General features: G+C 39.1%; 1 protein-coding gene across 1 annotated transcript in view; it reads left to right on the top strand.

Moving 5' to 3' along the window:
* LOC113937106 (transient receptor potential cation channel subfamily C member 4 associated protein) overlaps window positions 1-17,275 on the top strand; it is a 68,581-nt gene that overhangs the window by 30,203 nt on the left and 21,103 nt on the right. The window contains 2 exon segments of the mRNA XM_027620802.2: window positions 3,519-3,726; window positions 11,041-11,226. Coding sequence (XP_027476603.1) covers window positions 3,519-3,726; window positions 11,041-11,226 — 394 coding nt within the window.

The following is a 17,275-nucleotide window of genomic DNA, read 5'->3' as shown; positions in this document are numbered from 1 at the left end:
CACTTATGTACTGCTGATACCTTTTTGTTTCTGTAGAATCTGTTTATCTTTCTTTGTTTTCTGGTTTGAATATGTGCATACCCCGTGACCCAGCACCTGAGGGTTGAGGCATCATTCTTGTGCCTGGGTCATCTTATAGCCTATGCCCAGGCATGCTCATGGATAAATTCAATCCTGGAACAGTAGTTCTTAGAAATGAAAACCCTACATCAAAGCCAACAGGTTGTGAAATCAATTCATTCATTGGGTGTACCAGCTAAAAAGAAAAGATCCAAGTGTGTGAGTCATGTGAGGGTATTGTTTAAGTTTGTGTTACATATTTATATATTCACCTATGTATGTTTTATTGGGTTGTGATGGAAATTTTTTCTTATTCTTGGACATTGTCAGAATGGTTTGGAAGCCATCACTCCAGAAAAACTTCTGTACATGTACATCAAAAAACACATAAGAATGTTCATAGTATTGTTTCAGAGTTAAGAACTGAAACCAAATCTATGATCCATCTACAGGAGAATGGATAAATTTTCTCTGTTCACACAATGAACATTACAGAGTTGTGGAAGTGAATAAGCTATTGCTATAGGCAACAACACAGCAAAATCGTAGAAATTGATAGAAGTCAGTTGCAGAAGACTGTATATAGTATCTTTTTTATTTTTTTTAGAGAGTGCGAGCAGGGGAGGGACAGAGGGAGAGAGAAAGAAAGAATCTTAAGCAGGCTCCACTCAGCATGGAGGTACCAGTGTGGGACTTCTTTTGAAACATCCTTATATTCCTCAGAAAATACCTACTACCCTTCATCTCACTAATTCACTTCCACTGGACTGGGTATTCTCTATCTGAAAGTTACAGTTTCCTCTAATAATAATAGCTGAAAGTTACAGTTTCCTCTAATAATAATAGCTAACATTTGTTGTATACTGGGGGAAGGAGAAGGCAAAGGTGGAAGAAGCTATTCCCAAATACCCCCTCAGCAAGCTCCTGTTCTGCATTACCAGAAATAAGAGTGGAGGTCATGGGGGCTTCTAGGAATCATTCACTTGTTCAGTACACATTTACTGAGGCCCTTGCTACCAAGTCTTAGGTGCTGAGACTCTGGAAGGAAAGTAAGACACACTCCGCCCTTAAGACAGTGTGAGTTTATTTGGAGATAGATGGAGGAACAGGTAATTACAAGAAGTTGTGATATGTGCAGTGATAGAGAATACCCAGTCCAGTGGAAGTGAATTAGTGAGATGAAGGGTAGTAGGTATTTTCTGAGGAATATAAGGATGTTTCAAAAGAAGAGAAGCTCATGTAATGCACATTTGCAGATTTTAAAGAAGAAAAAAAAAAATGAGAATATAACCAAATAACAAAAAACATTTCATAAAATTCAATAGTCATTCATGGTAAAAGCTAGGAATAAAAGGAAAGTTCTTAACTTGATAGAGGATATCAAAACTTACAGCAGACATTAAAGTTAATGTTAAAACTTTGGAAATACTCCTGTTAAAGTAAAAAAAAAGATGTCTGCTATTGCTTAGTCTAGATAATTGGTTACGTGTGCACATACACAGGGAGACACCTATAGGAATGGTTATTGCAACAGTGTTTAATAGTGAAAAATTACAGTCCACCTAAACATACATACATATATATGTATGTATGGTTAAGTACATTGTGGAGTAAAGCAGTGAAAAATGAATGAATTAGAGCTACTTCTATCAGAGTAGTTAAATCCCAGTGTTGAGGGGTGCCTGGCTGGCTCAGTCGATAGGGCATGTGACTCTTGATCTCGGGGTCGTGAGTTCAAGCCCCACGTTGGGCCTAAAGCCTACTTTAAATGTTAAAAAAAAAAAAAAGTACTAACTTTCTCTTGTCCGAAGTGACCTAAATTAAAAAATAAAAAAAACTCCAGTGTTAACTAAAAAGTAAGGTATAATGTGTCATTTACACTGTGCATACAGGACAATACCATGTTTTAAACATGTACAGCATAGCGATTCACTGATTTTATACATTAAGCTCTGCTCACCATCATGTCACCATACATTGTTATTACAGTATTATTGACTGTATTCCCCATGCTGTACTTTTCATCCCCACAACTTATTTATTTTATAACTGGAAGTTTGTAACTCTTAACCGCCTTGACCTATTTTGCCCATGCCCCCCCATCCCCTCCCTTCTGACAACTACCAGTTCTCTGTATTTGAGTCTTTCTCTGTTTTGTTTGTTCATTTGTTTTGTATATTCCACATATGAGTTGAAATCATATAGTATTTTGTCTTTTCTCTGACTTATTTCACTTGGCATTATACTCTCTAGCTCCATGTTGCTGCAGGTGGCAAGATCTCATTTTTTATGGCTGAATAATATTCCATTGTATATGTATACCATGTCTTTATCCATTCCTCTGTGGATGAACACTTGGATTGCTTCTGTACTTGGTTATTGTAAATAACATTGCAATAAACGTAGGGGTGCATATATCTTTTCAAATTATCGTTTTTGTTTTCTTGGGGTTAATACCCAGTAGTAGAATTACTGGATCGTATGGTATTTCTATTTTTAATTTTTCGAGGAACCTCCAACTGTTTTCCTTAGAGGGTACACCAGTTTACATTTGTACCAACAGTACATGAAGGTTCCTTTTTTCCATATCCTCTCTGACGCTTGTCATTTCCTGTCTTTTTAAGATTAGTCATTCTGACAGGTGTCAGTTGATATCTCACTGGTTTTGATTTGCATTTCCCTGATGATCAGTGATGTTGAGCATCTTTTCATGTGTCTGTTTGCCTTCTGTATGTCTTCTTTGGAAAAGTGTCTATTCAGGTCCTCTGCCCATTTTTAATTAGGTTATTTGTGGTGTTGAATTGTGTGAGTTCTTTATATTTTGGAGATTAGCCCCTCATCAGATAAATCATTTGAAAATATCTTCTCCCATTCAGTAGGTTGCCTTTTTGTTTTGTTGGTGGTTTCCTTTGCTTTGCTACCATATTTTTTTATGGAAATAGAAGAACACGTGTGGGAATAATAAACACAGTTCAAAATAATGATTACCTCTGGTGGGAGAGATGGGAATGCAACTGGGTAGGAATACACAGGGGCCTTCAACTATATTTGAAATATTTTATTTTATTTTTTGAAATATTTTATTTCTTAAAAAGAGAACATCTGTAGCAAGAATGGCAATTTATGAGTGATAAAACTTGCATGGTAGGCATTTCTTTTCTTTTTTAAATAGGCAAAATGAGCCACATGAGCAAAGAGAGAGAAATAAGAACAGTAGTGCTCAAAGGGTTTAATCCTCAGAGCAGTCCTCTAAGGTATGTTAGTCCCATTTGACAGTTGAGCAAAGACTTAGAGAGGTTCCATAACTTACTTATGTTTACACAGCTGCAGTTTGCAGAGCTGGGATTTGGACCTAAGTGGTTTAGCTACCAAATCCCATTCTTAGGGGAAAGCAAAAAGGACGCATCCAGTCTTGAATGAACTGAGCATGGGGATTGTTTTATTTGTGTCTCCTGTAGGAAATGATCCGACTAGATGAAGTCCCCAATCTGAGTTCTTTAGTATCCAATTTTGATCAGCAGCAGCTTGCTAATTTCTGCCGGATTCTGGCTGTCACCATTTCAGAGATGGATACAGGGAATGATGACAAGCACACACTACTTGCTAAAAATGCTCAGCAGAAGAAGAGCTTGAGCTTGGGGCCTTCTGCAGCTGAAATCAACCAAGGTAAAGTCTCTAAGTTTTCAGAATTTTGAGATTATGGCTCTGAGACCCCTTTGTAAATTACCTTCTCTTTCAGTATCTCTAGAGAGTGGTTCATGTGAGGGCTCCTAGGGTCCACTTAGAGTATGTAAATTTTGTGTATGTGTGTATCTGTTCATTATTTTAGGGGGCCAAGTCCATAATCTTTATCAGATTTTTGAATGGATTCAGAACCTCAGAAAAGTTAAGAACCAGGGGCATCTGGGTGGCTCAGTTGGTTAAGCATCAGACTCTTGATTTCGGCTCAGGCCGTGATCTCAGGATCATGAGATCAAGCCCCATGTCAGGCTCTGCTCTGGGCATGGAGCCTGCTTTTAAGATTCTTCCCCCTCCCATCTCTCTCTTAAGAAAAAAAAAAGAGTTAGGAACCATTGTTTATCAGAATTATAAATACACATACCCTTCTATCACTAAGCCTCTTCTGGGCCTTTATCTTATAGATATATAGGATATGATGTATATTCAAGGTCATTATTGCAACATTGTAATAACAAAAGACCAGAAACAAGAGACCACTTAATTTCTAGAATATTTACGTAATGGGAAATTGTATAGCTTTTAAGAAAAAAAAATGAAGATCTCTGTGAAAATAACTCCAAGATGTATTGCTGTTAAAAAGGAAAATACAGAGCTATGTGTATAGTATGATACTTTGTGTGGTAAAGCAGAGATGGGGGGAGTACGATCAGATGTATTTGCTTGCTCGTATACAGTATGCATAGAAAGTGTGCATAAGAAGCCGAAAATGGTTACCCGTTGCGGGTGGCTGAAAGCAAGGTAGGTGACGACAGTGGAAGTAGGATTTTTTTTTTTTTTTTTAAGATTTTATTTATTTGTGGGGCGCCTGGGTGGCTCAGTCGTTAAGCGTCTGCCTTCGGCTCAGGTCATGATCCCAGGGTCCTGGGTTCGAACCCCACATTGGGCTCCCTGCTTGGCGGGAGGCCTGCTTCTCCCTCTCCCACTCCCCCTGCTTGTGTTCCCTCTCTTGCTGTCTCTGTCTCTGTCAAATAAATAAATCTTTAAAAAAAAAAAAGGATTTTATTTATTTGAGAGAGAGCTAGAGAGAGCATGAGTGGGGGGAGGGGCAGAGGCGGGGCTCAATCCCAGGACCCCAGGATCATGACCTGAGCCAAAGGTAGATGTTTAAACTGACTGAGCCACCCAGGTGCCCCAGAAGTAGGACTTCTTAATGTATCATTTTATATGTTTGATTTTAGAACCATGTGAGTGTGTTAATTACTTTCCTACCTATTGCTTTTTGGTAGCAAGATAACTTTTGTTTCTGTACTGGTCTAACAGATTTGGGGGAAATTTGGCATATATCTGTTTTGGTTATGAGAATATAGACGATCTATATGTGAACTAAAATATTTATGTGTCTTAAAAGCTAGTTCTTGAACATCAACAAGCTGCAGTAACTTATAGCTGTGTGCCTTAGGGTTAACTGAATAACTAAGGTGAAATAATAAGGTGCTTTGAAAACAATACTTTGTTTCTGAAGTCCAGTTGACTGGATGGTGCATTCCCAGGCCTAGCTCTGCAGAATTGCTAAGTGCTGCACAGCAGCCTCCCTTCCGACTATTGAATGTGAGTCCTCCCTTAACTCTGTGAACACTCTAGTTATGAACACCAAATGGTCATAACTTTCTAGGTTATTAAGGAATATAATTTGACAGGTTTTAGTCATACGTCAGAACAGAAATCTATGAATCTGTGGGCCCCAGGTTGGTGGTTCCCCCTTCCAGGCTTGTTTTTCTTCCTGAATCCATAGATTCGAGGCCTACCTTGTTCTGTGTAGGCTTTTCTTCCCCTCCTTCCTCCTTTCTTTTGACTTTTAAGGAGTGCTCATTTTAGCAAATCATAAAATATACATTCTTAAGAACATGTGAATTTTATTATAACTAAATTATGCCTTAAAGCTGATGTAAACACACTGACAAAAGCTCGCATTTGTTAAGCTCCTGCTACGTAGCAAACATTAAGCTAACTGCATTACCTGGAACTAATTTTATTTACTCCTCCAAGCAACCCTATGAAATAAGAGATTGGCGTCCCCACTGCACAGCTGAAGAAATGGAGGGTCATAAAGGTTTAGTATTGGATACCTGTGTGTGCTGAGGCACTAAGTGACTTTTCATCTTAGTTTCCCATTTAAGGAATCTGTTCTGGCAGGTTATTTTTGTCCTGTTAGTATCGAGTACCTTCATGTACCTGTTTATAAGGTGCCTTAAGTGAAACCATCATTCTTAGAGGACAAGGTATTCTACTCAGTTGGTTTTTTAATTAACTGAGAGTTAACCCCAAACCCAGGTTTCTTTGATATGGGTCATTAAAAAGAGTCTTCATAAAATGTCTAGGTTCACTTGTATACCTGTGTTGGCTAACCCATGAGATAATCAACATGTGATTTCTGCTTGTAGCTTTTGGGTTGAAGCTTTAGTAAATGTTGTATTTTAGCACATGATGTTGTACAGGGTCTGACGTTTCCTAACTCTCTGACCATAATTCCTGTTTCCCTGCCCCCTACCCCACACACATATTTCTCCAGTCACATGCCCTGGGAAGGCCAAGGTGAGCATAATTAAATCACAAGTACAATGAGAAGGATCTTAGTCCTCAATGTTGTCATGCTTTAATTGAACTCCAGTACTAAATAGTTTTAAATAGAGGCATGTGAGGTAATCATCTCAGGCTGCCATAACAAGATACCATAACTGGGTGGCTTAAACAAAAGTTCATTTTCTCACCACTCTGGAGGCTAAAGGTTCGCTATCAAGATGCCATCAGCATTGGTTTCTGGTGAAGCCTCCTTCCTGGCTCTGGACGACTGTCTTCTTACCGTGTCCTCAGGTGGTCTTTCCTCTGTGTATATATAAAGAGAAAGCGATTTCTGGTGTCTCTTCCTCTTATATAAGGACACCAGCCCTATTGGGTTAGTGCCCACTCTTAATGACACCATTTAATTCCCTCTCTAAAGGCCCTGTCTCCAGATACAGTCATGTTATGAATTAGGGCTTCAACCTATGAATTTGGGGGAGGGGACACAATTCGGACCATAACAGTATGAAAAGTGGACATGTTTTTGCTTTGTTTGTTAATAAACTGGCTGTTTTGCCCAGCAAAATAATGATTTATACTCATTTCCTGGAGCTCATATAATAAAAATATTAGAGCCCTTTTTGGATTTCTCGGAAGTACCAGTTCTATCCATTTAGAGGGGGAACAGATGGTTTCATTGGGGGAAAAAAATCATTCAAGAGTTTAGTCAGAGATGTAGATGAGGGCACAGGCCAGATAATTATCAATTTATAGGTGACCTGAGCTAAGAGGTGCTGATTTCTGTAAGCTAGGGCAGGATTCAGAATCCTCTCAGCTGGAAAGCAGGGCCTAAACTGAAGAGGAAAGTTTATGGGAATATTTCAAAGTACTGATGTTTTAACAGATATGAGGAGAGGAAAGGTATGCTTTTGCAGAAATTCTCAGAAGTTGTGTTTCAGTTGTCAGCCAGTTTAACATTAACCAGTAGTGTGGATCACTGCCAGTAAGACCGTGAGAGTTACAAGGACACTGTGACACTGGGTGCCAGTTCCCAGGGGTTGTGTATGATTCGATGAGCATAATTGGGCCAATGATTTTTTTCTGGGGAGAGAGCCCATAGCTTTCATCACTTTTTCAAGAGATGAGTGATTCACAAAGGCTTAGGAATCTCCAGGGTGGGGGTCAGAGTCTCAGAACGCTGAATGCTGGGCAGTCACATCTGAAGGGCTGTGTTGAGTGCGCAGGGTGGGAAGGCTAGGTCTTAGGAACTGTCCTGTGAGGAATAGAGAAACTGCAGGTATTCATCCTGCAGAAAAGTGGTTGAGAGTAAAAATCCAGCTTTGGGAGGATTTTCATGTAGAATCCACTCTTTTATTTTTGGAAAAAAGTAATGCATATCTAAAGTTTCTTAAATAATAAGAAGAGTGGATATATAGTAGAAAGTTTGTTCCCTTCCCTGTGGCACCCTGTTACATTTTCTCATGTGTCCCTCCAGAGAAATTCTCTATATGCCCAGTCTGGGGGATGGAGGAGGGAAAGAGATTAGCTCCTGTCTGTAGAGATGGTAATATAAAATAGGCACCCTTCTGCCCCTTGGTTTTTTTCTCACTTAACTTTATCTTGCAAAGCATTCTATTCCAGTACATACAGAATTGTGTGATTCCTTTTTACAACTACGTAGTATTTTAATATATGGACATACCACAATTTATTTAACCAGTCCCCAATTGATGGAAATTTGGTTTATTTTTAAATCTTTTTTTCCTACAAATAACAGCCTTGTGTATGGAGTATGATGTGCTGGATATTTGCCTTTTACACTTTGATAGATGTTGACAGATTAACCCTGCACAGAACTTACTGGTTCATTTTCCCCCACCCTGTACACCATTCCCATTACAGGACCTTTTTCAACTTTTTTTTTTTTGTAAAGATTTATTTATTTGAGAGAGAGAATGAGAGAGAGTACATGAGAGGGGTTAGGGTCAGAGGGAGAAGCAGACTCCCTGCCAACCAGGGAGCCCGATGTGGGACTCAATCCAGGGACTCCAGGATCATGACCTGAGCCAAAGGCAGTTGCTTAACCATTAGCTGAGCCACCCAGGCGCCCCTTTTTAAACTTCTTGATGTTTGTCAAGCCAGTAAGTAAAAAATAGTATCTCAAAACAGAAAAGCTATGTGTATTTTTTTAAATTGCGGTGAATGTCACATAAACAAACCACTTAAAGTGAACAACTCAGTGGCAGTTAGTACATTCACAGTTTGTGCAACCACACCTCCATCTATTTTGAGAACATTTTCATCACCCCAAAAGGAAACTACATACACATTAGACGGCTGAAATTCCCCATTCTCCCCAACCCTGGCAACTACCTGCATTCTTGTTGGAGATGTACCTGTTCTAGATACTTTATAAATGGAATCCTAGAATAGGTGACTTTTTGTATCATGCTGCTTTCATTTAGCATGATGTTTTTGAGGTTCACCTATGCTGTAGCACATCAGTGTTTCTTTTCTTTTTATGGCTGAATAATATTCATTATTTGTATATACCACAATTTGTTTATTCATTCATCTGGTGATGGACATTTGGGTTGTTTCCCCATTTTGGCATTTGAAGTAGTGCTGCTGTGAATGTGTGTGTGTATGTATTTGAGCACCTGTTTTCAGTGATTTGGGGGATATACTTAGGAGTGGAATTGCTGGGTCATGTGGTAGTTCTATGTTCAACTTTTTTTTTTTTAAGATTTTATTTATTTGAGAGAGCGAGCAAGCAAAACGGGGTGGGGGGTGCAGAGGGAGAGGGAGAAGCAGACTCCCTGCTGAGCTGGGAAACCGCTGCAAGGCTCCACCCAGGACCCCAAGATCACACCCTGAGCAGAAGGCAGCCGCTTAACCGACTGAGCCACGCAGGTACCCCTATGTTCAACTTTTTGAGGAAAAGTTAATTTTAATATAGTTTTAATTAGCTTTTTTTAAAAAAAAGGTCAGACAGTGTAGTCACTAATTTATAGAGGATGGAAAGGGGGCTAAGATTATTTGCTGAGCTCTGTGCTGGAACTGAATTTTTATGACTTTGTATAATCCTAACTAATTTGTTGTAATTTATTTTATATTTGAAGAATTTTCTTTAATATTGTTCTTTTGAATTTTACTTTAAAATTTTTCATTTAAATTCTCCACACAGAGACAGGTTTATGACACATATAACATTATAATGATACCTATTTACCCATCACCTAGCTTCAACTGTCCATGTCTCTTTCTCTGTATCCCTTCACTCCTCCCTACCTTACTTTGAATTATTTTGAAGCAAATCCCAGATATCATAAAATTTAACCTGCATATATTGCAGTGTTCCCACAAGATAGTGAGTCTTTTTAAAAATAACTCCAACACCATATTATACCCCCCAGATTAATAGTAATATCTTGGTATTATTCAATACCTATTTATTTTCAGTTAGATGATACATTCATGTGGTTCAAAAAAATCTACAGATTTAAAAAGGTGTTCATTGAAAAGTTTCCCCCTCACACTCTTATTTCCAGTGGCCTGATTGTCTTGCCTTTGGTAGCCGCTGGTGTTTTCTATTCTTCCAGGATGATTTAACACATGTATAAGCAAATCCATAGAGATGTTAGCCCTTATTTTTAAAGAAGGTTAAATGATAGATCCATGATCCTACCACCTGGATTCCCCTGCCTCCACAGTGTATTATGTTCTCTTATCTGATCAGAATATCCTTCTTACTATTGTGAGCAAAATGGGATTAAGGGAAATAAGAATTGGGTGATTATTCAGTTTCTTTGTTTACCTAAAAAAAACTTCTTTCTTCCTGCTAGTACATGTTTGTTATGGGAAAATCAAACTAGAGAGAAGTAGTTTTAAAAGAAGCATTTATATTCTTTCCTACTCCGGAATGGCCACAGTAAACACCTTGTTGTATAGTCTTCATTCTTTATGTGTGTATTATGTGCATATTTTAAAGAAGCAAATTTTTTTTAAAAAATAGGCTTAAGCCAATACTGTTTAATAATTTTTTCTCTAACAAGTAAATTTAAACATTTTTTTGAGTCACTCTGTATAAAGATATATGTGTCTTTTTTTTTTTTTTTAATTGAGAGAGAGAGAGAGCATGAGAGAGGGGAGGTCAGAGGGAGAAGCAGACTCCCTGCTGAGCAGGGAGCCCGATGTGGGACTCGATCCCAGGACTCCGGGATCATGACCTGAGCCGAAGGCAGTCGCTTAACCAACTGAGCCACCCAGGCGCCCTGTGTCTTTGTTTTTAATGTCTGTTGTATTCTATTGTATTGGGATATATTGTGTTTAATCGATACGCTGTTGATGACCATGTAATTATCTTTACCTTTTTGCTATTGTAGAAACCACATCAGTGAATATCTTTGTATATATGATTGGTTATTTCCTTGCAGGAAATCCCCAGAAATGAGCCTCCTGGCTCAGACGCACAGGTTTAAGAAATTAAAGTGATTTCCAGTTTATATTCCCGCCAGTAGATGTAAAAGAGCCTATTTCCCTGCACCTGCTATTGAACTTGTTTCTATAATAAGTACTATTTTACTTTGGCTTAGCATTTCATTTTGAAAGGAAACTCTGACTAGCTACTATCAGATTAAAAATCATTCCTATCATGCAGGTAAGGAACAGGCTCATTGTTTAGGTCTTTACAGCTTGTCTCTGTTTTGAAAATGCACTCTTTTGTTCTCTCCTTGGCAGCGGCCCTTCTCAGCATCCCTGGCTTTGTTGAGCGGCTTTGCAAGCTTGCGACTCGAAAGGTATCAGAGTCAACGGGCACAGCTAGCTTCCTTCAGGAGCTGGAAGAGTGGTACACGTGGCTAGACAATGCTTTGGTGCTGGACGCCCTGATGCGAGTGGCTAATGAGGAATCTGAGCACAATCAAGGTACTTGGGATGGGTTTTCTATGAGGTGGGGACCTTTCCCTTAGGCTCCTGGAGCCATTCTTGACCTCTTTTCCAAGGAGGATTAATTGAAATTTGCTCAAAGTAGAATTTGCCTCAAGGAAGTCCTAGATCATAACTGTTAAAGACACTTTTGAAAGCTAGTGACAGAAACCTCTTTGAATTCTCTCAGAGTGGACCTGAAAGCAGGGAGAAGGGATTGGCTGGATCCAATAACCAGAGCATTCTTGGGAACTCAGAGAGTCCTTTCCGTGTCTCTTCATTCTCCATGGTTCTCTGGTGTTCTCTTCTCACTGTTCTGATGAGTAGGCTCCTAGTTCTCAGCAACAGCTTCCTGGTGAAGGGCTCTGGCCCATCTTGGGTCAGATGCTCAACCCTTAAACGTTTGACCCTGGCCAGCAGGATGGGGTCAGATAGTACAAACCCAGGAATTCTCACTGTAAAAGTGAAGAGAAGTTCTGTTTCCAGGATGGCAGTGTGTGGAGCTCTGTGGACCTGTTCCCCTTGGCAACTATAAATAAAACCTATAAACAATGACAAATCCATCCACGTAAAGTCTGTGGAAGTTGTTCTAAGAGCATACAGTAAATGAGATCTTCAAGCTAATCTGCTAAAACTCAGAACAGTGAGAGTCTGTGACATTGGAAGTTCTGCTTATTGGAAGTTCCACTCTGGGCAGGTTGTGGCCAAAAAGAGAACCCTCCACAGGGGACATGGTTTCCAAACAAGGAATATGGTATCTCACCGTTGAGGAGGAGGGCAGATCGCCAGCTTTTCTCATCCCCTCCAACTCCCAAGTTGAAGAGGCTGAATTCTTGATGAGTATATCCTACAGGTCAGGGGCTCCCTGCCCCAAATTCATTGAGATATAATAGATTTATAACATTATGTAAGTTTAAAGTGTATAGCATGTTAATTTGATACATTTATATATTGCAAAATGATTATCAGCATAGCATTAGCACCTCATCCCATCACATAATTACCATTTCTTTTTTGTGTGAGAACATTTAAGATCCACTTTATTAGAGTCTTCCAAATATTACTAGCTATAATCACCATGCTGTACATTGGATGCCCAGAACTTGTTAATCTTAGAACTGAAAGTTTGTACCCTTTGACCACTATCTTCCTATTTCTCCCAACCTCTGATAACCAGCATTCTACTGTTTCTCTGAGTTTGGCTTTTGTAGATTCCACATGTAAGTGATATTATACAGTATTTGTCTTCCTCTGTCTGACTTGTTTCATTTAGTTCACTTATTTCATATAATGCCAAGGGCCTTCCACTCCCCACACCCCCTTTACTACACTCTGTGCACAAGCTGTGCCCTAGGCCTGGCAAGCAAGAATTCTGTGACCCTGTTGCCCTGGCCCCAACTCGCTTGTAGGACAGAGAGTCCATGCAGGGATCTCCATGCAGCATGCAAGCTGGGAAGGCTAAGAGTTTGCTGGCTAAGAGTAGTGGGGCACCAAGATTTTGCCAGGAGGAGAGTTAATAGTTAAGAACAGAAAATAGGGAAGTTCAAAGCTAAGGGTGTTCTCAAAAACAGTGTAGATTTTGGTGGTAAGCAAATAAAAGGAGGCTGTTAGCTCTTGTGAGAACAAAAAGCTAAACCATAGGCTTGGTAGTTTACCAGCAAGACCCAGGCAGATAGCTTAGCAGAGCTGTTCCGAGATCAAAACCAACTCAGACTCAAAAACTTCCTTTGCCCAATTTTAATTGGATTAGACTTTAGAGCACTTTATGCCCCAAGGCACTGTCAAAAGTAGAGCATTCAGCCAGCAATTAGTGGAGTCTGACAGCTGAGTTTCATACCACATGAGGCAAAAATCTTAACAGAGAGATCAGGGAAAGAGCCATAGAGAGCCCTGCTAAAATGGCCATCCAGGGAGAAGTACACATGCCCGTGGCTGCACACTCTGGGGCAAAACACGAAAGACTTCACTAGGCCATGGAGAAATAGATTTTACTGAAGTAGGCTAGCCAGGTCACTGAACAAATGAACAAAGAAATAACAACAAGCCCTGAATGGAAGGAAGGGGAATCTGTATCCAGAGTTGCTTCATTATTTACCTAAAATGTCAGTTTTTAATAAAATTTGAGATATGCAAAGAAACAAGGAAGTAGGGCCCATACACAGGAGAAAGCAGGCAACAGAAGTTGCCTGAGAGAGCCCAGATAGCAGGTCTAACAGAGACTTCAAAGCACCCAGTATAAGGATGGTCAAAGAACTAAAGGAAGCTGCGCTTAAAGAAGTAAAAGAAGGGGCACCTGGGTGGCTCAGTTGGTTAAGCGTCTGCCTTCGGTTCAGGTCATGATCCCAGGGTCCTGGGATCCAGTCCTGCATCGGGCTCCCTGCTCAGCCAGGAGTCTGCTCTACCCTTCCCTCTGCCCTTCCTCCCTCCCCCACTCGTGCTCTCTCTCTCTCTCTCTCTCTCTCTCATTCTCTCTCTCTGACAAATAAATAAAAATCTAAAATAAAAGAAGCTAAAGACTCTGTGACATCATCAAATAGAGAATATCAGTAAAGAGATAGGAGATATAAGAAAGAGCCAAATGGAAGTTATGTGGTTTATTAAATTATAAGTAACTGGAATGAAAAATTCACTGAAAGGAGCAAGAAGAATATTAGAAGAAATAGTGGCTGAAAACTTCTCAGGTTTGAAAGGCATTAATGTACTCATCTGAGAAGCCCAAAGAACTGGAAGTAGCATAAATTTAGAGATTTACAGCCAGACACATCATGATAAAAATGTTGAAAGACAAAGAGAAAATCTTGAAAGTAGCAAGAAGAACATCTCAGTAAGATTGATAGCCAACTTCTCAGAAATAACAGAGTTCACAGGGCAGTGGGATGACCTATTCAGAGTGCTGAAAGAAAAAAACTCTCAACAGCAAAACTTTCTTTCAGAAACGTAGGTGAAATAAATTGCTAGATAAACAAAAACTTAAGAGAATTTGTTACTAATAGATCTGCTTTATGAGAAAGACCAAGGGAAGTTCTTCAGGCTGAAAGCAGGTGACCTCAGACAGTAAGTTAAATCTACACAGAACAGCAAAGAGTATTCCTAAAGGTAAGACAGTATAAATGCATATTTCTTCTCTTTTCCTTAATGAATTTAAAAAGCGGTTATGTAAAACCATACGTTTATAATTATATTGTTGAATCTGTGACATACAGAAATGTAATATAGTTGAGACGGTAACAAAGAAAGAAACTTTGTGGGACCAGATTTTGTGAGAACTTGGGTGGGACCAAAGTTGTATTGCAGTAAGGAAATTATACGAGATGGTAACTTGAATCAACAGGAATCAATGAAAAGAACCAAAATGGTAAATAAGAGGGTCAGTATAACAAACTCTATTAATATTTGCTTTTCTCAGCTTCTTCTTTTTTTTGTTTTAAGATTTTATTTATTTATTTGACAGAGAGAGACGCAAGCAGGGGGAGTGGGAGAGGGAGAAACAGGCTTCCCGCTGAGCAGGGAGCCCGATGCAGGGCTCGATCCCAGGACCCTGGTATCATGACCTGAGCCGAGGGCAGACGCTTAACGACTGAGCCACCCAGGCGCCCCTACTTTTCTCAGCTTCTTGAACCGACATAAAAAATTATATAAAGTAATAATTACAACACTGTATTGTATAACAATGCATGCAATGTATTGTACACTATATTGTTGAATGGTTAGCTTCTGTAGATGTATGTGTAACAGTAATAGCACAAAAAGGGGAGAAGGAATAGAGCTGTGTAGGAACTCTGGAATTAGTATAAATCTGAAAAGATTCTGTCAAATTAAGATGTATATGGCAAACCCTATAGCAACTGCAAAGAAAGTAACTTTAAAAATACAGTGAGAAAGTCATTAAAGGAATTATAATATTATACCAGAAAATATTCACTTACTACAAAAGAAAGTATTATAGGAGAAATAGAGGAATTAAAAAACACATGAGCTATCTAGAAAACAAAAAGTAAAAAGGCAGAAGTAAATCCAGCTGTGTCATTAATAACCTTAAATATGAATGGATTATAAAGCAGATCATCCAAAAAACAGATGGTCATATTGGATTTTTTTTAAAAGATCCAATTGTATGCAGCCTACAGGAGGCATACTTTCTTTTCTTTCTTTTTTCCTTTTTTCTTTTTTTTTAAGTAAGCTCCACACTCAATGTGGAGCTTGAACTCACAACCTTGAGATCAGGAGTTGCATGTTCTTCTGACTGAGCCAGCCAGGTACCCCCAGGAGGCATACTTTCTATTCAAAGATAGAAATAAGTTGAAAGTAAAGGATAGAGAAAGATGCATCCTGCAAAGAGCAACCATAAGAAAGCTGGAGTGGCTAATACTAAAAGAGACTTTAAAACAAAAAATGTTATCAGAGATAAAAAGGACATGTTATATTAATAAAAGGGTGAGTCTGTTGAGAGATAACAGTTATAAACATATATCTAACAACAGAGCCAAAAAAATAAATGAAGCAAAAACTAACAGATTTGAAGAGAGAAATAAGCAGTTCAGAGGTAATAGTTGGAGACTGGAATACCCCACTTTCAGTAATGGAGCAAACAACTAGACAGAGGATCAAGAAGGAAATAGAAGACTTGAGCAGCAAGTAAACTGCTTAGACTTACTAGATGCACGTAGAACACCCCACCTAACCCCCTGCAGAATACACATTCTTGGCATGTGCACATGGAACGTTCTCCAGCATGGACCATACACTAGGCCATCTAAAAAGCCTCAGTAAAGGGAAAAGGATTAAGATTGTACAAACCATGTATTTCAACCACAGTGGAGTGATCCTAGCAATCAGATATTAGAAACATATGGAAATTCTAGTTAAACAGTGGTTCTGAGACAAAATCACAAAGAACATTAAAAGATACTTTGAGACAAATGAAAATGAGGACACAGCTTACCAAACTTAAGGAATGCAACTAAAGTCTGATAATGGAGAAATCTATAGCCATAAATGCCTACATTTTAAAAAACCAAAAAAATGAAATCCCAAGTCAGTGGCCTAATTTTTTTCCTTAAGTTATTGAAAAAAGAAGAGGCAAGCAATATTCTCAAAGCAAGCAGGTGGAAAGAAATGATGGAATTGGAGTAGAAATTAATGAAATAGAGAATAGAAAACAATAGAGAAAATCTGCAAAACCAGTAGTTCGTTCTTTGAAAAGGTCAACAAAATTAACCTTGAGCTTCACTGACCAAGAAAAAAAAAAGACAAGATTCAAACTCCTAAAACCAGGAATGAAAGAGAGGTTATATGACAACCAAGCTTACAAAGCTAGAAAGGACTCAGGGAATTCTGTACACGACTGTGTGCCAGCAAACTAGACCATCTGGGCGAAATGGACAGCTGGTAAGGAAGACAAAAACTCCTGCAGCTGACTCGAGAAGAAAGAAAATCTGAACAGACCTGTGACAAGGAAAGAAATTGAATAGTAATGAAAAAGCCACCCGCAAAGAAAAGCCCTGCCTACAAGACTTCACTGGTGAATTCTGCCAACCATTTAAAGAAGAATTAACATCAGTACATCACAGACTTCCACAAAATAGAAAAAGAGGAAACACTTCCCAACTCATTTTTTTTTTAAAGATTTTATTTATTTGAGAGAGAGACAGCTAGAGAGGGAACACAAGCAGGGGGAGCGGGGGAGGGAGAAGCAGGCTTCCCGCAGAGCAGGGAGTCCAATGCAGGGCTCGATCCCAGGACCCTGAGATCATGACCTGAGCCAAAGGCAGATGCTTAACGACTGAGCCACCCAGGCGCCCCCACTTCCCAACTCATTTTATGAAGTCATTAACCTGATACCCAAACCAGAGACACTACAAGGAAATCACAGACCAATATCTCTTATGAATATAGATGTAAAAATCCTCAAGAATATACTAGCAGACCAAATACAGCAACATACAAGGATTATACACCTGACCAGGTATATATACGTGAGTAAGTAGGGTTTATGCAGGCTTGATTCAGTATATGAAAATCAGTTGATATATACACTGTATTGGTAGAA

This window comes from Zalophus californianus, chromosome 8 (genome assembly GCF_009762305.2).
Source record: "Zalophus californianus isolate mZalCal1 chromosome 8, mZalCal1.pri.v2, whole genome shotgun sequence".
Classification (NCBI taxonomy): Eukaryota; Metazoa; Chordata; class Mammalia; order Carnivora; family Otariidae; genus Zalophus; species Zalophus californianus.
Note: the sequence above shows the minus strand (reverse complement) of the source record. Positions and strands in the feature narration are given on the sequence as shown.